The sequence below is a fragment of the Oncorhynchus nerka genome, linkage group LG5, assembly GCF_034236695.1.
Source record: "Oncorhynchus nerka isolate Pitt River linkage group LG5, Oner_Uvic_2.0, whole genome shotgun sequence".
NCBI lineage: Eukaryota > Metazoa > Chordata > Actinopteri > Salmoniformes > Salmonidae > Oncorhynchus > Oncorhynchus nerka.
In genome coordinates, this window is record NC_088400.1 from 2,107,099 (window position 1) to 2,128,098 (window position 21,000).

The 21,000-nt window shown below is 48.4% G+C and overlaps 1 protein-coding gene across 3 annotated transcripts in view; it reads right to left on the bottom strand.

The window, feature by feature from the left end:
• LOC115126342 (transcriptional regulator ATRX-like) overlaps positions 1 to 21,000 on the bottom strand; it is a 99,851-nt gene that overhangs the window by 73,290 nt on the left and 5,561 nt on the right. For all 3 annotated transcript variants that reach the window (XM_065018266.1, XM_065018267.1, XM_065018268.1), the window contains exons 3-13: positions 20,201 to 20,348; positions 19,248 to 19,328; positions 18,487 to 18,596; positions 16,493 to 16,560; positions 14,951 to 15,454; positions 12,850 to 14,846; positions 10,380 to 10,449; positions 6,445 to 6,572; positions 6,145 to 6,324; positions 5,541 to 5,794; positions 224 to 409 (exon numbers count right to left, since the gene is read on the bottom strand). In XM_065018266.1, the coding sequence (XP_064874338.1) occupies positions 224 to 409; positions 5,541 to 5,794; positions 6,145 to 6,324; positions 6,445 to 6,572; positions 10,380 to 10,449; positions 12,850 to 14,846; positions 14,951 to 15,454; positions 16,493 to 16,560; positions 18,487 to 18,596; positions 19,248 to 19,328; positions 20,201 to 20,348 (3,726 nt within the window). The remainder of the gene's footprint in view (positions 1 to 223; positions 410 to 5,540; positions 5,795 to 6,144; positions 6,325 to 6,444; positions 6,573 to 10,379; positions 10,450 to 12,849; positions 14,847 to 14,950; positions 15,455 to 16,492; positions 16,561 to 18,486; positions 18,597 to 19,247; positions 19,329 to 20,200; positions 20,349 to 21,000) is intronic.

Consider the following 21,000-nt stretch of genomic DNA (forward strand, 5'->3'; position numbering starts at 1 on the left):
TATTCAAAGAGCCCATTCAGTACATCTATGTGATCACCGTGGAAACATGGCATAGCTGGTACCATGCTCTTATCTGAACCACAATGGACCACACATCCATCTGGCTCCTTAGCGAACCATCGGGCAGAAGTAGTAGTTGACTCATTGATAGACTGAGTCCATCTTCATTTCCATCCCATTAGCAGATGCCATGACAACAACGCACACACAGTTGACTTTTTACCTCTCTGAGTTTCTCCCTGAGCTGTTCCCTCTCAGCGATGCGTCTCCTCCTCTCCTCCTCCTCCTTCAGGGCATCCCTCGTCTCCGTCCTCAGCTTGTCGTCCTTGAGGATTTTTCTGATCTTCTTCCTCTGTCCTTTAGGAGTGTCTCCATCCTCCTTCCCCGAGCCGTCCTCTCCTGACCCGCTCTGGAGGAGAGAATGAGGGTTAACCTCTCAACTTCAACCCCCAGGGGTCAACTGACCAATCCAATCACACATTGTGACCTATGATGTGGTAACAATCAAACATCGACCAATCAATGAATTCCAGACCAAATTCACAAATATAGAATTGTTTAGGAGTAAGGAGAAAATCCTCTCCTTCCCTATACCTTGTCGTCAGATGAAGAATCCACTAGGCTACCCTGCCACTCTAACCACTAGGCTACCCTGCCACTCTAACCACTAGACTACCCTGCCTCCCCTCCACTCTAACCACTAGGCTACCCTGCCACGCCTCCACTCTAACCACTAGGCTACCCTGCCACTCTAACCACTAGACTACCCTGCCTCCCCTCCACTCTAACCACTAGGCTACCCTGCCACGCCTCCACTCTAACCACTAGGCTACCCTGCCACCCCTCCACTCTAACCACTAGGCTACCCTGCCACCCCTCCACTCTAACCACTAGGCTACCCTGCCACCCTCCACTCTAACCACTAGGCTACCCTGCCACTCTAACCACTAGACTACCCTGCCTCCCCTCCACTCTAACCACTAGGCTACCCTGCCACGCCTCCACTCTAACCACTAGGCTACCCTGCCACCCCTCCACTCTAACCACTAGGCTACCCTGCCACCCCTCCACTCTAACCACTAGGCTACCCTGCCACCCCTCCACTAACCACTAGGCTACCCTGCCACCCCTCCACTCTAACCACTAGGCTACCCTGCCACTCCTCCACTCTAACCACTAGGCTACCCTGCCACTCTAACCACTAGGCTACCCCTCCACTCTAACCACTAGGCTACCCTGCCACCCCTCCACTCTAACCACTAGGCTACCCTGCCACGCCTCCACTCTAACCACTAGGCTACCCTGCCACCCCTCCACTCTAACCACTAGGCTACCCTGCCACCCCTCCACTCTAACCACTAGGCTACCCTGCCACCCCTCCACTCTAACCACTAGGCTACCCTGCCACTCTAACCACTAGACTACCCTGCCTCCCCTCCACTCTAACCACTAGGCTACCCTGCCACGCCTCCACTCTAACCACTAGGCTACCCTGCCACCCCTCCACTCTAACCACTAGGCTACCCTGCCACCCCTCCACTCTAACCACTAGGCTACCCTGCCACCCCTCCACTAACCACTAGGCTACCCTGCCACCCCTCCACTCTAACCACTAGGCTACCCTGCCACTCCTCCACTCTAACCACTAGGCTACCCTGCCACTCTAACCACTAGGCTACCCCTCCACTCTAACCACTAGGCTACCCTGCCACCCCTCCACTCTAACCACTAGGCTACCTGCCGCCTCTACACTCTAACCACTAGGCTACCTGCCACCCCTCCACTCTAACCACTAGGCTACCCTGCCACCCCTCCACTCTAACCACTAGGCTACCCTGCCACTCCTCCACTCTAACCACTAGGCTACCCTGCCACTCTAACCACTAGGCTACCCTGCCACCCCTCCACTCTAACCACTAGGCTACCCCGCCACCCCTCCACTCTAACCACTAGGCTACCCCGCCACTCTAACCACTAGGCTACCCCTCCACTCTAACCACTAGGCTACCCCTCCACTCTAACCACTAGGCTACCCTCCACTCTAACCACTAGGCTACCCCTCCACTCTAACCACTAGGCTACCCCTCCACTCTAACCACTAGGCTACCCCTCCACTCTAACCACTAAGCTACCCCTCCACTCTAACCACTAAGCTACCCCTCCACTCTAACCACTAGGCTACCCTGCCACCTCTCCACTCTAACCACTAGGCTACCCCTCCACTCTAACCACTAGGCTACCCCTCCACTCTAACCACTAGGCTACCCCTCCACTCTAACCACTAGGCTACCCCTCCACTCTAACCACTAGGCTACCCCTCCACTCTAACCACTAGGCTACCCCTCCACTCTAACCACTAGGCTACCCTCCACTCTAACCACTAGGCTACCCTCCACTCTAACCACTAGGCTACCCTTCCACTCTAACCACTAGGCTACCCCTCCACTCTAACCACTAGGCTACCCCTCCACCCACTAGGCTACCCCTCCACTCTAACCACTAGGCTACCCCTCCACTCTAACCACTAGGCTACCCCTCCACTCTAACCACTAGGCTACCCTTCCACTCTAACCACTAGACTACCCCTCCACTCTAACCACTAAGCTACCCCTCCACTCTAACCACTAGGCTACCCTGCCACCCCTCCACTCTAACCACTAGGCTACCCTGCCACCCCTCCACTCTAACCACTAGGCTACCCCTCCACTCTAACCACTAGGCTACCCCTCCACTCTAACCACTAGGCTACCCCTCCACTCTAACCACTAGGCTACCCCCACTCCCACTAGGCTCCAAACCACTAGGCTACCCCTCCACTCTAACCACTAGGCTACCCTTCCACTCTAACCACTAGGCTACCCCTCCACTCTAACCAATAGGCTACCCCTCCACTCTAACCAATAGGCTACCCCTCCACTCTAACCACTAGGCTACCCTGCCACCCCTCCACTCTAACCACTAGGCTACCCTGCCACCTCTCCACTCTAACCACTAGGCTACCCTGCCACCCCTCCACTCTAACCACTAGGCTACCCTGCCACCCCTCCACTCTAACCACTAGGCTACCCCTCCACTCTAACCACTAGGCTACCCCTCCACTCTAACCAATAGGCTACCCCTCCACTCTAACCAATAGGCTACCCCTCCACTCTAACCAATAGGCTACCCTGCCACCCCTCCACTCTAACCACTAGGCTACCCTGCCACCTCTCCACTCTAACCACTAGGCTACCCTGCCACCCCTCCACTCTAACCACTAGGCTACCCTGCCACTCCTCCACTCTAACCACTAGGCTACCCTGCCACTCCTCCACTCTAACCACTAGGCTACCCTGCCACTCTAACCACTAGGCTACCCCTCCACTCTAACCACTAGGCTACCCTGCCACCCCTCCACTCTAACCACTAGGCTACCCTGCCACTCTAAACACTAGGCTACCCCTCCACTCTAACCACTAGGCTACCCCTCCACTCTAACCACTAGGCTACCCCTCCACTCTAACCACTAGGCTACCCCTCCACTCTAACCACTAGGCTACCCCTCCACTCTAACCACTAGGCTACCCCTCCACTCTAACCACTAAGCTACCCCTCCACTCTAACCACTAGGCTACCCTGCCACCCCTCCACTCTAACCACTAGGCTACCCCTCCACTCTAACCACTAGGCTACCCCTCCACTCTAACCACTAGGCTACCCCTCCACTCTAACCACTAGGCTACCCTCCACTCTAACCACTAGGCTACCCCTCCACTCTAACCACTAGCCTACCCCTCCACTCTAACCACTAGGCTACCCCTCCACTCTAACCACTAGGCTACCCTTCCACTCTAACCACTAGGCTACCCCTCCACTCTAACCACTAGGCTACCCCTCCACTCTAACCACTAGGCTACCCCTCCACTCTAACCACTAGGCTACCCTTCCACTCTAACCACTAGACTACCCCTCCACTCTAACCACTAAGCTACCCCTCCACTCTAACCACTAGGCTACCCTGCCACCCCTCCACTCTAACCACTAGGCTACCCTGCCACCTCTCCACTCTAACCACTAGGCTACCCTGCCACCCCTCCACTCTAACCACTAGGCTACCCTGCCACTCTAACCACTAGGCTACCCTGCCACTCTAACCACTAGGCTACCCTGCCACTCTAACCACTAGGCTACCCTGCCACTCTAACCACTAGGCTACCCTGCCACTCTAACCACTAGGCTACCCCTCCACTCTAACCACTAGGCTACCCCTCCACTCTAACCACTAGGCTACCCTGCCACCCCTCCACTCTAACCACTAGGCTACCCTGCCACGTGCCACCCCTCCACTCTAACCACTAGGCTACCCTGCCACCCCTCCACTCTAACCACTAGGCTACCCTGCCACCCCTCCACTCTAACCACTAGGCTACCCTGCCACTCTAACCACTAGGCTACCCTGCCTCCCCTCCACTCTAACCACTAGGCAAACCCTGCCACCCCTCCACTCTAACCACTAGGCTACCCTGCCTCCCCTCCACTCTAACCACTAGGCTACCCTGCCACTCTAACCACTAGGCTACCCCTCCACTCTAACCACTAGGCTACCCTGCCACCCCTCCACTCTAACCACTAGGCTACCCCTCCACTCTAACCACTAGGCTACCCCTCCACTCTAACCACTAGGCTACCCCTCCACTCTAACCACTAGGCTACCCCTCCACTCTAACCACTAGGCTACCCCTCCACTCTAACCACTAGGCTACCCTGCCACCCCTCCACTCTAACCACTAGGCTACCCTGCCACGTGCCACCCCTCCACTCTAACCACTAGGCTACCCCTCCACTCTAACCACAAGGCTACCCCTCCGCTCTAACCACTAGGCTACCCCGCCGCTCTAACCACTAGGCTACCCCGCCGCTCTAACCACTAGGCTACCCCGCCACTCTAACCACTAGGCTACCCCGCCACTCTAACCACTAGGCTACCCCGCCACTCTAACCACTAGGCTACCCCGCCACTCTAACCACTAGGCTACCCCGCCACTCTAACCACTAGGCTACCCCGCCACTCTAACCACTAGGCTACCCCGCCACTCTAACCACTAGGCTACCCTGCCACTCTAACCACTAGGCTACCCTGCCACTCTAACCACTAGGCTACCCTGCCACTCTAACCACTAGGCTACCCTGCCACTCTAACCACTAGGCTACCCTGCCACCCCTCCACTCTAACCACTAGGCTACCCTGCCTCCCCTCCACTCTAACCACTAGGCTACCCTGCCACTCTAACCACTAGACTACCCTGCCACCCCTCCACTCTAACCACTAGGCTACCCTGCCACCCCTCCACTCTAACCACTAGGCTACCCTGCCACTCTAACCACTAGGCTACCCTGCCACCCCTCCACTCTAACCACTAGGCTAGCCTGCCACCCCTCCACTCTAACCACTAGGCTACCCTGCCACTCTAACCACTAGGCTACCCTGCCACCCCTCCACTCTAACCACTAGGCTACCCTGCCACTCTAACCACTAGGCTACCCTGTCTCCTTCCTTATACCTTGTCGTCGGATGAAGAATCCTGGGCCTTGATGCGACGTCGTTTCTTCTTCTGGGCGTAGCTCCTCTCCTCCTTCTTCTTCTTCTTCTTATTCTTGGAGGAGCGCGTGGTCCTCTTTTGGCTACTGCCTTCCTTCTCAGACTCCGACTCCTCCTCTGACGACGATTCCTTCTCACTGATCTCCTCACTAACTCCTGACTCACTGCTGCTAGCTGACTCCTTAAAGTCTGAGTCTGCTGAGTCATCACTACCCACTGGAGAGGTGGAGGGAGGAAGAGGGAAGAGAAGACAGGGAGAAGGGAGAAGGAGAAAGAAAGAGAGGAGAGGGAGGAAGAGGAGCATAGAGAGAAAGGCGGGAGGTAGAGTTGATTGAGAACAGTTTGCAGAGTAGGACTTTCATTCTGTTCCAAAGGTGTTAATACACAGGCCTAGACAGACCAGCTAGAGACCAGGCCAGCTAGAGACCAGACCAGCTAGAGACCAGGCCAGCTAGAGACCAGGCCAGCTAGAGACCAGGCCAGCTAGAGACCAGGCCTAGACAGACCAGCTAGAGACCAGGCCAGCTAGAGACCAGGCCAGCCAGCCAGCCAGCCAGACCTCGTACCTTTCCGTCTGGTCCTCTTGGTCTCCTTCTTCTTCCCCTTGCTGGCTGGTTTCTCCTTCTCCTCTCCCGACTCCACTTCGTACAGCGTCAGTTTGTGGCGGAGCAGCCGGTGGCGACGCCCCAACCTCGTCTTCACGTCCACATCAGAGCCAGAGCACCATTCATCATCATCATCGTTGTCTGTTGAGGGGAACAAGCAGTTATTTCTACATCTAGTGACATAAACCATTAGTGGTGGAAAGAGGCACTGCAGAATCACTGTATCAACGAGTATGAAATGAAAAAGTGAATGTAGCTCACCCTCCTCCTGCTCCTCTCCTCCCTTCCCCTTCTTCTGTTGCTTCTCTTCTCCGTCCTCGTCAGAGCTCTCCTCTGCTCCTGAAGAGTAGTTAGCCTTGATCTGGGCCAGCAGCATCTTCTTGGCAATTCTATTGAGGAAGAAATTTAAATCAATGTTATTTGTCACATGCTCCGAATACAACAGGTGTAGTGAAATGCTTACTTACAAGCCCTTAACTTCTTCGAGATAGGGGGCGCTCTTTTAATTTTTGGATAAAAAAACGTTCCCGTTTTAAACAAGATATTTTGTCACGAAAAGATGCTCGACTATGCATATAATTGGAATTGACAGCTTTGGAAAGAAAACACTGACGTTTCCAAAACTGCAAAGATATTATCTGTGAGTGCCACAGAACTGATGCTACTTCAAACAGGAGCAAAATTTGAGGCGCTGTTTTCCATTATGTCCTTATATGGCCCTGAACGAGCCTACACTTTCTGCCGTTTCCCCAAGGTGTCTGCAGCATTGTGACGTATTTGTAGGCATATCATTGGAAGATTGGCCATAAGAGACTACATTTACCAGGTGTCTGCCCGGTCGAAATTGGTGCGTAATCTTCAGCTGCATTCTTCCATGTGATTCAGAGGAGACTTCCACGAACGATATATCATCGAAGAGATATGTGAAAACACCTTGAGGATTGATTCTAAACAACGTTTGCCATGTTTCAGTCGATATTATGGAGTTAATTTGGAAAAAAGTTTGGCGTAGCCAAACGTGATGAACAAAACGGAGCGATTTCTCCTACACAAAGAATCTTTCTGGAAAAACGGAACATTTGCTATCTAACCGAGAGTCTCCTCATTGAAAACATCCGAAGTTCTTCAAAGGTAAATTATTTTATTTGAATGCTTTTTCTTGTTTTTGTGAAAATGTTGCCCGCTAAATGCTACGCTAAATGCTATGCTAGCTATCAATACTGTTACACAAATGCTTGTTTTGCTATGGTTGAAAAGCATATTTTGAAAATCTGAGATGACAGTGTTGTTAACAAAAGGCTAAGCTTGAGAGCTAGCATATTTATTTCATTTCATTTGCGATTTTCATGAATAGTTAACGTTGTGTTATGCTAATGAGCTTGAGACTGTATTCACGATCCCGGATCCGGGATGGCTAGTATCAAGAGGTTCTCCAAACAAGTCAAACAACGTTTATAATCAAACCTCAGGTTTGTACGGTAATACGTAACTAAACGATACAATTTAAGACAGAGAATCATTATTGTCTTTACCGGAGATAAACAACAAAGAATGCGCTCTTATCCACGCACATGAAAACACTACAGCCAAAATGGGAGCCACTTAGAAAAACTACAAATTCTAACTCCTTTTTCCAAAAACCAGCCTAAAACTCTTTCTAAAGACTGTTGACATCTAGTGGAAGCCTTAGGAACTGCAATCTGGGAGGTTTTTGCCTCCCACAAAACATGACAGCCATTGGAAACAGTGGTGGCTGAATTTTTTTGAGGGGGGGGATGGTTTGTCCTCGGGGTTTCACCTGCCATATCAGTTCTGTTATACTCATAGACTTTATTTTAACAGTTTTCAAAACTTTAGTGTTTTCTATCCAAATCGACTAATTATATGCATATCCTAGCTTCTGGGCCAGAGTAACAGGCAGTTTACTTTGGGCACGCTTTTCATCCAGACATCAAAATACTGCCCCCTATCCCAAAGAGGTTTTAATTGGTAACGTTTGAAGGAGGGAAACCGGTGGATTATTCAATGAAGCACGCCAGCTAAACTGAGTTTTTGGGGATATCGAACAAAAGCACAATTTGCGATGTAGCTGGGACCTTTTGGAGTGCCAACAGATGAAGATCTTCAAAGTTAAGGCTATTTCTGACTTTCGAGGCGCACCTGCCTGGTTGTAAAATGTTTTTAAATGCTTTGTGTGCGGGGCGCTGTCCTCAGATAATCACATGGTGTGCTATCACCGTAAAGCCTTTTTGAAATCTGACACAGTGATTAACAAGAAGTTAAGCTTTTTTCTGATGTATGACACTTGTATTTTCATGAATGTTAAATATATATATATGTTGGAGGAAATTATTGTTGAAATGATTAATTATGTATACATTTTTAATTAGAACCATTTATTCTAATACTATTATAACGAATTAATTGTCTGTACCTTGCGGGTTTAAGGGAGAGAGATGATATAGCTTTTCAGACAGATAAGAATGTTTGGTTTGTGTTCCATTATTGCAGAAAAGTATATCTTTTAGACAGATTGGAATGTTGTTTTATGAGGGGAGTAGAAGAAGATTTCCAGACCTGAAGACACTGCGCTATTGGGGGGATCGGAGAGAGTGTGTGAAACTGATGACGTCATTTTATGTTCTCTCTTTAAAATGTAATGTTCTTTGTATTTTGGGTGAGTACTCATCAATAATAAATGCTGAACTTGTTTTTAAGACTGGTCTCTTGCTAATTCATGCAAAATGATAAACTTACAACTTATCATGAAATAGATAAGAGTGTGAATTTGGTTTTGGCTACAAAACATATAGGAATTTAGAATTCCTCTATCAATATACAATTTATGTCATTTCAATTTCGGGCTCTGCAATTTCACCTGATGTTGGCCATGTGGGACGCTACCGTCCCACCTGCCCGTAAAAAGTTAATCCATGGCTTCTGGTTGGGAAATGTACGTACGGTCACTATGGGGACAACGTCGTCGATGCACTTATTGATGAAGTCGATGACTGAGGTGGTATACTCCTCAATCCCATTGGATGAATCCCAGAACATATTCCAGTCTGTGCTAGCAAAACAGTCCTGTAGCGTTGCATCCGCATCATCTGACCACTTCCGTATTGAGCGAGTCACTGGTACTTCCTGCTTTAGTTTTTGTTTGTAAGCAGGAATCAGGAGTCAGGAGGATAGAATTATGGTCAGATTTGCCAAATGGAGGGCGGGGGAGAGCTTTGTATGTGGAGTAAAGGTGGTCAAGAGTTTAAAGTACCCAGCCACCAGGAGCACAGCATTTTCTTGTTTGCTTATGGCCTTATACAACTCACTGAGTGCAGTCTTAGTGCCAGCATCGGTTTGTGGTGGTAAATAAACAGCTACGAAAAATATAGGTTAAAACTCTTGGTAGATAGTGTGGTCTACAGCTTATCATGAGGTACTCTGCCTCAGGCGAGCAATACCTCAAGACTTCTTTAATATTAGACATCTTGCACCAGCTGTTGACAAATACACACCACCCTCGTCTTGCCGGGCTTAGCTATTCTGTCCTGCCGATGCACGGAAAACCCAGCCAACTGTATATTATCCATCTCATCGTTGAGCCACGACTCTGTGAAACATAAGATATTACAGTTTTGAATGTCCCGTTGGTAGGCTAGTCTTGAACGGAGCTCATCCAGTTTATTCTCCAGTGATTACACGTTGGCCAATAGGAAGGATGGTAGAGGCGGGTTAACCACTCGCAGACAAATTCTCACAAGGAACCCAGATCTCCACCCCCTGTACCTCCATCTTTTCTTAACACGAGTTACGAGGATTTGGACCCGTTCTCAGAAAAGCAGTACATCCTTTGCGTCGGACTCATTAAAAAGGCTTTGTCCAGTCGAGGAATGTGATCGCTGTTCTGATATCCAGAAGCTCATTTCGATCATAAGAGAAAGTAGCAGCAACATTATGTACAAAAGAAGTTACAATGTGAAAAAACACAAAATAACACAACCCGTAAAACAGCCACAGGCTCCAGGTCATCTACAAGTCCATGCTAGGTAAAGCTCCGCCTTATCTCAGTAAAACAGCAGCCATCCCGTAAGTAAGTAAAGGAAATAAGAAAAAGGATTGATGGACGTTCGTCATCTGGTTGAGAAGCATGCAGTTCAGGACATATTTGGTTTGTCTTGAATGAAAATACTTTTAAATACCTGTTCTCTGGATCATCATCATCGTCCTCCTCATTGGCCATCTGAGAAGCGTCATGGTTACCTTCATCTCCTTCAGACACACAGAGAAGGGTCAGGGGTTAGAGACCGTGTTTTCCCATAAGAGACGGACATCAGTTAATCAGCTACATTTTCCACTTCAGATAAACTAGGATACTTTTCATCTAAAAGTCGTAGTTTGCCAGTCTGTCAGACCGTCTCCTGCTATATAGAACAATATGCATCTGCTAGCCATCTATTGATAGGATAGTCCTGTCCGTCACAAAGCGAGAGATTGCACGTCCCGCCCACGGTAACACGTCGCGCCCCCAGGTACAATTTCTGCACACTGTGGTTGCAGTTTAATTTCCTTACAGAGCATGCTGGTGAATTAGAATGTAACGTAAATGGTCATGACGAGTGAAAATCCACTTGTCCTGTTTCACATAGCAAACCACTCAGAGTCACGGCGTCACGGTAGTCTATTTACTGTGATTTGACAACTGACCAGCAAGTGTTGACTCTTTTATAAAAGGTGTAGAACTGAATAAAGTTGATCTCCTATACGCCTTTGCCGTTTATAAATCATGCAGCGTGATTATATGTCCATGGTATTGCTAGGCTCGCCGCTAAACAGCCCCTCGCTAGGCTCGCCGCTAAACAGCCCCTCGCTAGGCTCGCCGCTAAACAGCCCCTCGCTAGGCTCGCCGCTAAACAGCCCCTCGCTAGGCTCGCCGCTAAACAGCCCCTCGCTAGGCTCGCCGCTAAACAGCCCCTCGCTAGGCTCGCCGCTAAACAGCCCCTCGCTAGGCTCGCCGCTAAACAGCCCCTCGCTAGGCTCGCCGCTAAACAGCCTCTCGCTAGGATAGCCGCTAAACAGCCTATCGCTAGGCTCGCCGCTAAACAGCCCCTCGCTAGGCTCACCGCTAAACAGCCTCGCCGCTAAACAGCCTCTAACTAGGCTCGCCGCTAAACAGCCTCTAACTAGGCTCGCCGCTAAACAGCCTCTAACTAGGCTCGCCGCTAAACAGCCTCGCCGCTAAACAGCCTCGCCAGATTCATCATAAACAGCCTCTAACTAGATTCTCCATAAACAGCCTCTAGCTAGATTCACCATAAACAGCCTCTAACTAGATTCACCATAAACAGCCTCTAGCTAGATTCACCATAAACAGCCTCTAGCTAGATTCACCATAAACAGCCTCTAGCTAGATTCACCATAAACAGCCTCTAACTAGATTCACCATAAACAGCCTCTAACTAGATTCACCATAAACAGCCTCTAACTAGATTCTCCATAAACAGCCTCTAACTAGATTCACCATCAACAGCCTCTAGCTAGATTCACCATCAACAGCCTCTAGCTAGATTCACCATAAACAGCCTCTAGCTAGATTCATCATAAACAGCCTCTAGCTAGATTCACCATAAACAACCTCTAACTAGATTCACCATAAACAGCCTCTAACTAGATTCTCCATAAACAGCCTCCTGTACCATTGATTAGGAAAAATCAGAATGATAACACTGAAAATGATGTAACCTTGTAATTTGTTCAATGAAACCTTAATTGTTTTAATTTTTATGATGTGGGCTACTTAATTCATTTCTAATTTAATACATTGTTCTTTAAACTGACATTATTGAGCTAATTCATATCTTGCAGAAAAACTTTAAAGACACTTAAACTCAAAAGACAAGTTTAATTGAGTCTTATTTAGAAAATAATCCTGACCATATAGGCCCAGATCATATTCAAAACAACTAACAATAAACTGAATTCATTTAAATTATAGTCTTTCTTTACCAGAGCTCTCTATCTCTGTTCCTGGAGAGCTACAGGCCTGTAGGTTTTCACTCAAACCCGAATCAAGCGCAACTGACTAATAATGAACTGGTTGATAACTGAGGTACGAGTTACAACCTACAGGAGGGTATCTCTCCAGGAATCAAGGTTGGAGAGCCCTGTTCTGCACAAAACCACAACTAATGTTTCCAATCTGGGAGGTAAACTCGATAAGGTATAAAATAATTTCACTGTCTATTTCGGATTTAATCGCCAGAAATAAACTCTTTCGCCAAAAAATGTCAAACCCTAGGGGTCCAGCCTCACACCCCGGGGGTCAAGCCTCACACCCTAGGGGTCAAGCCTCACACCCTAGGGGTCAAGCCTCACACCCCGGGGGTCAAGCCTCACACCCCGGGGGTCAAGCCTCACACCCCGGGGGTCAAGCCTCACACCCCGGGGGTCAAGCCTCACACCCCGGGGGTCAAGCCTCACACCCCGGGGGTCAAGCCTCACACCCCAGGGGCGCCTGGCTGGCTACTCTATGTACTTGTGGAAAACACTGCAGAGGTCAGGTGTTAAATCAGTGGAGTTTAGGTCGAGTTGTATGGACAACACAGTGTACCGTCTGCCTTGTAGAAACAGAGAGCTCAATATACCGCTTCCAGAAACAACAGCTCTACTCACCTGAGGACTGGTGGAAGGTTCCCCTCCCTGCTACCACCGTCTCCTCCACGATGGGTTTAATCTTCTGCTGGTCTCCACTCTCCTCTCCAGACCCTCCTCCCTCCTCCTCCTCGTCATCAGACGATGAATCTTGCTGCTTGGCTCCTCTACTTCTGGCTTTGCGTTTCAGTTCGTACGACCGCCTCCGATCTCCGCCCTTGTTCTCCTTCTCCTCTCTTTCCTTCTTCACACGGCTGCTCCTCCGTTTCCCCGTCGCCAGTTTGCTGAGTCCCTTCTTCTCCAGGTCCGAGTCGGAGGAGCCGTCCGAGCCCTTCTTCTTGGATGTCTTTTTGGCAGAAGCTGAGGGGGACTTCTTTTTCTTCTTCTTCTTCGAGTCTTCGTCTGAGTCCGACTCTGAGTTGTCTGAATCGTCGGCTTTCAGTTTGCGTTTGGCCGCCAGCTTCTTGTCAGTCTTCACCTTGTCATTCTCCTCCTCCTCTCCATCTTTCTTGCTGAGTTTGAACAGGCACCTTTTGAAGCTCCTGTTGCCCTGGTTACCATCGGCGTCCTGCTGCGGATCCTCGTCCGAGATGTGTTCTGCCGCTGCAGTCTGGAGCAGGATGTCCAGAACCTCGTCAGAGTCAGAGTCCACTTCTTGTTTAGAAGGGTCAGCGGTCACCTTGGATGAGGCATTGCTCTGCTGCACCTCCTCCTCACGTTCCTTCTCCGAGCTGCCTTTGGCTCTACTCTTCAGCCTGCTGGGACTCTTGCCCTCTGAGTCACTGTTCTCCGGAGAGGATTCGGCCATCTTGTTCTTCCCGTCCGGTGACTTCCTGAGGGGTGTGGTCTTTGTGCGGCTGGAGCGGTGGCTGTCCTCCTCAGAGCCTCCACCTTCCTCCACACTCTTCTCCTCAGAGCCCCCACCTTCCTCCACCTCCTCCTTACTCTTCTCCTTGCCTCCATCCTTACTCCTCTCCTTCCCTCCATCCTTCTCCTTCCCTCCATCCTTACCCTTCTCCTTCCCTCCATCCTTCCCTCCATCCTTACCCCTCTCCTTCCCTCCATCCTTACTCCTCTCCTTCCCTCCATCCTTACTCCTCTCCTTCTCCTTACTCCTCTCCTTCTCCTTACTCCTCTCCTTCTCCTTCCCTCCATCCTTACTCCTCACCTTCCCTCCATCCTTACTCCTCTCCTTCCCTCCATCCTTACTCCTCTCCTTCCCTCCATCCTTACTCCTCTCCTTCCCTCCATCCTTACTCCTCTCCTTCCCTCCATCCTTACTCCTCTCCTTCCCTCCATCCTTACTCCTCTCCTTCCCTCCATCCTTACTCCTCTCCTTCCCTCCATCCTTACTCCTCTCCTTCTCCTTCCCTCCATCCTTGCTCATAGACCTGGAGGTGCGTGTGGTAACCACTGGAACGGGCGTCAGCTTCACGATCAGGTTCTTCACCTTGGGCATGGCTTTCTCCTTATGGGTTTCAAGTGACTTCCTGTTTGAGCTCTCGGATTGGCTAGCAGCGGTGGTTTCCATGGCGTTGTTGCCGGGCGTTAACCCTGCGGAGTCCGCCAGACTCTCTACCATTTGGAAGAGCTCGTCAGGGACGGCCAGCCCGACGGACACAATGTCTTTATCCCGGTCACCCTCCTCCTCCTCTCCATCCTCCTCCTCTTCTTCTTCTTCTTCATCCTCCTCCTCCTCCACTGCTGTCTGGTCTTTGGCCTGGCTGTCTGTCTCTGTGTCCGAGATGTCCTGAGGTGCGGGGGCGGGGCTCCCCTCCATCTCTGCGTCCTCTGACAAGCCTCCATCCTCCTCTAGCTCCTCCCCATCCTCAGTGTCGGCCATTTTATCCTCTTCTGCCTCCTGTCCATCCTCAACCATGTTGTCAATCTGATCGTGGCCATCATGGGTGTTGGAAACAGCATCCCCGTTCTGCATCCCCTGGTCCTGGGAAGTGAACTGTGACTCCAAGTCCTCCTCTAGGGCAGCATGGGCCTTCTTCAGATCAGCCAGAACAGACCTAGAGAGCGATAGATGGATGAATGGATAGATTAGGCAAAAGAACAGAATTGGGTTGCCTCACTTACTTTGTAGCAGTCATAATATTAACATGTGTTAGGATACCTGAAGGCCTTGAGGTGTCTGGTCCCGCTGCCACCTCCTCCTGCTCTCTGCTCCTCCTCAGCCTGCTGGATGAAATGGATGAAGGTGTTGTTGAGCCCTGTGGTCGTCTCAATCAGCTTCTTGGTCCTCTTCACCAGCTCCTTGGGGACCTTCAGGGTCTTAAAGGAGAAGGTGAGGGTCCCTGACCCGTCTGAATGTTCCTTACCGTTCACCACAGCTTTACCATGGTGGTGGTGACCTTTACCCTTACTGTGCCCTTTCACCTCCTTCCTCTCTTTCTTGCATCCCGTGCGCCAGAAGCTCTCCAGCTTGGTCAAGATGTTGGCGCAGTTGGAGGCGATGTCTGAGAGAGGCTGAGGGCTGCAGATATAGCAGGACCATTTACTGTCCTCGTCGGTGATCATGGACAGCTCCTTGCGCCCCAGGTTACGCAGGATACACTTCTTACAGAAGGCGTTGTGGCAGTAGTCACAGCAGATCAGGTTGCCACCTTCAGCACACCACCTTGGGGCGTAGTTAAGATAGCGAGGAAAGTCAACTTCAAAACGTGACGTATCTTAATTGGTATTTGCAGCTGTTGTTGGGAAGCAATGAATCATTCTAAAAAATGACAAAAATAGTGCACTATATAGGGAATAGGGTGGCAGTTGGGACGTAGCCCTTGGCGTGGACTAAAATAGGTGCCGGGACTCTTCGAAAGTAGGTACTCATAATGAAGAGCCAATATTGTACAAGAGGTGGCAACACTCAAGCAGTAGAACAGGGACCTTACGGCAGCTAGAACAACGGCGACCGTTTGAGGAGACCTGCCTGCACTGTTCGTCCATGTTTCTGTGAGGGGACCTGCCTGCACTGTTCGTCCATGTTTCTGTGTTCTGTGAGGGGACCTGCCTGCACTGTTCGTCCATGTTTCTGTGAGGGGACCTGCCTGCACTGTTCGTCCATGTTTGTGTTCTGTGAGGGGACCTGCCTGCACTGTTCGTCCATGTTTCTGTGTTCTGTGAGGGGACCTACCTGCACTGTTCGTCCATGTTTCTGTGAGGGGACCTGCCTGCACTGTTCGTCCATGTTTCTATGTTCTGTGAGGGGACCTGCCTGCACTGTTCGTCCATGTTTCTGTGAGGGGACCTGCCTGCACTGTTCGTCCATGTTTGTGTTCTGTGAAGGGACCTGCCTGCACTGTTCGTCCATGTTTCTGTGTTCTGTGAGGGGACCTGCCTGCACTGTTCGTCCATGTTTCTGTGTTCTGTGAGGGGACCTACCTGCACTGTTCGTCCATGTTTCTGTGAGGGGACCTGCCTGCACTGTTCGTCCATGTTTCTGTGTTCTGTGAGGGGACCTGCCTGCACTGTTCGTCCATGTTTCTGTGAGGGGACCTACCTGCACTGTTCGTCCATGTTTCTGTGTTCTGTGAGGGGACCTACCTGCACTGTTCGTCCATGTTTCTGTGTTCTGTGAGGGGACCTGCCTGCACTGTTCGTCCATGTTTCTGTGAGGGGACCTGCCTGCACTGTTCGTCCATGTTTCTGTGAGGGGACCTACCTGCACTGTTCGTCCATGCCGTCCTCGTCTTTATTGATGTCATCGCTGGTGTAATACTTATAACACGACTAGAGGAAGAGGAAACAACAGTGATGCACAGATATTACGTTTTTGGCTGATACCGATATTGTCCTTGCCAAAATAAAGCAATACCGATAACCGATAAAGTTTTAGCAGCCTTTGAAGCATTTTAGTACAGTTAAATAGTTTGGATGCAGTCTAAGGCACTGCATCTCAGTGCAAGAGGCGTCACTACAGTCCCTGGTTTGAATCCAGGCTGTATCACATCCGGCTGTGATTGGGAGTCCCATAGGGCGGCGCACAATTGGCCCTGGCGTCATCCAGGTTTGGCCCGGTGTAGGTCGTCTTTGCAAATAATAATTAGTTCTTAACTGACTTGCCTAGTTAAATAAAGGTTACACACACAAACAAAATATACACTATTTGACGTGTTAAATAAGCTTGTTGACCAATCAGGACCTGAATATGAATCTCGGCGTTATCTAATAATTTAACATGTTCATAAAGATATGTAGTTATTGATTATTATTTAATACGTGGTTATTGATTATTATTTAATATGTGGTTATTGATTATTATTTAATACGTGGTTATTGATCATTATTTAATACGTGGTTATTGATTATTATTTAATATGTGGTTATTGATTATTATTTAATACGTGGTTATTGATCATTATTTAATACGTGGTTATTGGTTATTGATTATTATTTAATACGTGGTTATTGATTATTATTTAATACGTGGTTATTGATTATTATTTAATACGTGGTTATTGATCATTATTTAATACGTGGTTATTGATTATTATTTAATACGTGGTTATTGATCATTATTTAATACGTGGTTATTGATTATTATTTAATACGTGGTTATTGATCATTATTTAATACGTGGTTATTGATCATTATTTAATACGTGGTTATTGATTATTATTTAATATGTGGTTATTGATTATTATTTAATACGTGGTTATTGATTATTATTTAATATGTGGTTATTGATTATTGATCATTATTTAATACGTGGTTATTGATTATTGATTATTATTTAATACGTGGTTATTGATCATTGATTATTATTTAATACGTGGTTATTGATCATTATTTAATACGTGGTTATTGGTTATTGATTATTATTTAATACGTGGTTATTGATTATTGATTATTATTTAATACGTGGTTATTGATTATTATTTAATACGTGGTTATTGATTATCACTCGTGTGTCACAACGATTCATCGATCATTAGCATCTCCTCATTATATTCAGATCTCTGGTGTAAACGGGAAGGAGACGAGAGCAAAAAGACATGAGAACATGCGGACACAAACACTAAAAACTATTTTTTTTTATTAAAAAACTATTCTTGTGCATTTGGAATATCTCGCAAAAACATACATTCAAATGAATCTGAATGAATGAATATATATATATGGTCCAACCCTAAAGGAGCATGGTGGAGCTCAGACAGAGAGAGAAAGACAGGCAGAGAGAGAGAGAGAAAGACAGGCAGAGAGAGACAGAGAGAAAGAGAGACAGAGAGAAAGAGAGACAGAGGGAGAGAGAGAAAGACAGGCAGAGAGAGACAGAGAGAAAGAGAGACAGAGAGAAAGAGAGACAGAGGGAGAGAGAGAGACAGAGAGAAAGAGAGAAAGAGAGAGAGAGAGACAGAGAAAGACAGGCAGAGAGAGACAGGCAGACAGAGAGAGAGAGAGAGAGAGAAAGACAGGCAGAGAGAGAGAGAGAAAGACAGGCAGAGAGAGACAGAGAAAGACAGGCAGAGAGAGAGAGACAGACAGACAGAGACAATCATCCCACAATCACAGACTAGAGAGGAAAGGGTATGTGAGAAAGACAGACAGATGGAGAGACAGAATTTGATAGAGAGACAGACAGATAGATGTAGAGCCCGATAGGACACAAATAGACAGATGGAAGATCGACAGAAAGGGTGTTGCAGGTGTATCTACCTTGCAGAGGAGCACATGGAGCATCGGGTGTTCAAACACTGAGTGGCGCTGGAAGTGGTTGACCTGCTGTCCACAGGCGGTGCAGTCTATCCTCTCCTGCAAAGTGGTATCTGGATATAAACAGAGGAAGACCGAGAGACCAACAGGTTTAGTTTACATCCAATATCAATCCCAAACTGAATGATTTCATTAAACTGGCAGCGGGTCTGGATATTAGGCTGAAGGAAGACACATTCCTGGTCAAAACCTTTTATTTAACGATGGGAGGATTCAAACCGTTTATCTGACTATTCCCTATATAGTGCACTACTTTAGACCAGAGCCCTATTCCCTATATAGTGCACTACTTTAGACCAGAGCCCTATGGCTCCCTATATAGTGCACTACTTTAGACCAGAGCCCTATGGCTCCCTATATAGTGCACTACTTTAGACCAGAGCCCTATGGCTCCCTATATAGTGCACTACTTTAGACCAGAGCCCTATGGCTCCCTATATAATCAAACAGTTCGTAGGTGTTTATGTGACTATCCACTTGTTAGTAGTAGTGAGATATACACAGTGAGGAGACCAACCTGTGTTTTTGACTGAGGGGTCCCCCCTGGAGGGGGTCCCCCCCTGTGTCTGTGTGGTGGCCATATCTGAGTACCTGTAATTGCAGGTATTTCGGGGAAACAAGTTTTATAGTATGTGAAATGTATAAATTGAGGTTGATTTAAAGTAGGTCAGATTTTAGACATGGCCTATGTGTGAGAGACAAACCTGTCTTTTTCCTTGAGAGGTCCAGCTTCATGGCTCCTCTGCTCTCCTTGTTGTCAGTCCCAGGCCGTACCACCAACACGCCTGAAGTAGAGGACAAGCACTTAACATGCATCCCAAATGACACCCTATTCTCTATATAGTGCACTACTTTAGACCAGAGCCCTATGGCACCCTATTCCCTATATAGTGCACTACTTTAGACCAGAGCCCTATATAGTGCACTACTATAGACCAGGGCCCTATTCCCTTTATAGTGCACTACTTTAGACCAGAGCCCTATGGCTCCCTATATAGTGCACTACTATAGACCAGGGCCCTATTCCCTATATAGTGCACTACTTTAGACCAGAGCCCTATTCCCTATATAGTGCACTACTTTAGACCATGGCCCTATTCCCTACATAGTGCACTACTTTAGACCAGGGCCCTATTCCCTATATAGTGCACTACTTTAGACCGGGACTCATAACTCTCAACAAGTGCTCTTTCACCACCACATAAACCTTGAATATGAACTCAAAACCTTTTTAAAAACATATATGAACAACAGTATTATCTACCTTGAGCATCAACTCAGAATAGACCAGCAACAGTATTATCTACCTTGAACATCAACTCAGAATAGACCAGCAACAGTATTATCTACCTTGAGCATCAACTCAGAATAGACCAGCAACAGTATTATTATCCACCTTGAACATCAACTCAGAATAGACCAGCAACAGTATTATTATCCACCTTGAACATCAACTCAGAATAGACCAGCAACAGTATCATCTACCTTGAGCATCAACTCAGAATAGACCAGCAACAGTATTATCTACCTTGAACATCAACTCAGAATAGACCAGCAACAGTATTATCCACAAAGTGTAGAAATGCACCTTCTGGCTCCACAATGATATGAAGAGGCATTAAAACACGTGCTGGCCCCAGGTCGTGGAAGACCTTACCATCTGAGGGGTTGTCAGAGGCGCCATCTTCCTGTCCACTCTCGTCCGAGGTGTCAGACTCATTCCCTCCGGTGTGCTTGGCTGTAACAGCAGGCTTCCTCTTGGTGTGAGAAGAGGAGGGTCTCTCAGTCTCTGCTGAGCTCCCAGGCTGAGGAGTAAACAAGAGTCAACATGAGTCTAATGAAAAACCTCAGAATAGACCCTGAGTGATCGTCCTGTTATCTGCTACAGAAGCTACAGTCCAGCTGTGTCCCAAATGGCACCCTATCTAGTGCACTACGTTCAACCAGCTCTGGTAAGACATTCATGAAGTTCACAGGTGGATACATCTGAAAAAGTGAGCAGGTAAATAGACAATCTGATGTTGACCTACCTCCTCCTCCATCTGGTCTGTAATCTGATGTTGACCTACCTCCTCCTCCATCTGGTCTGTAATCTGATGTTGACCTACCTCCTCCTCATCATCCTCCTCCTCCTCCTCCATCTGGTCTGTAATCTGATGTTGACCTACCTCCTCCTCATCATCCTCCTCCTCCATCTGGTCTGTAATCTGATGTTGACCTACCTCCTCCTCCATCTGGTCTGTAATGGGAAGTTGACCTACCTCCACCTCTTCCTCCTCATCCTCCTCCATCTGGTCTGTAATGGGAAATTGACCTACCTCCTCCTCCTCCTCCTGGTCTGTAATCTGATGTTGACCTACCTCCTCCTCCTCCTCCTCCTCCTCCATCTGGTCTGTAATCTGATGTTGACCTTCCTCCTCCTCATCATCCTCCTCCTCCTCCTCCATCTGGTCTGTA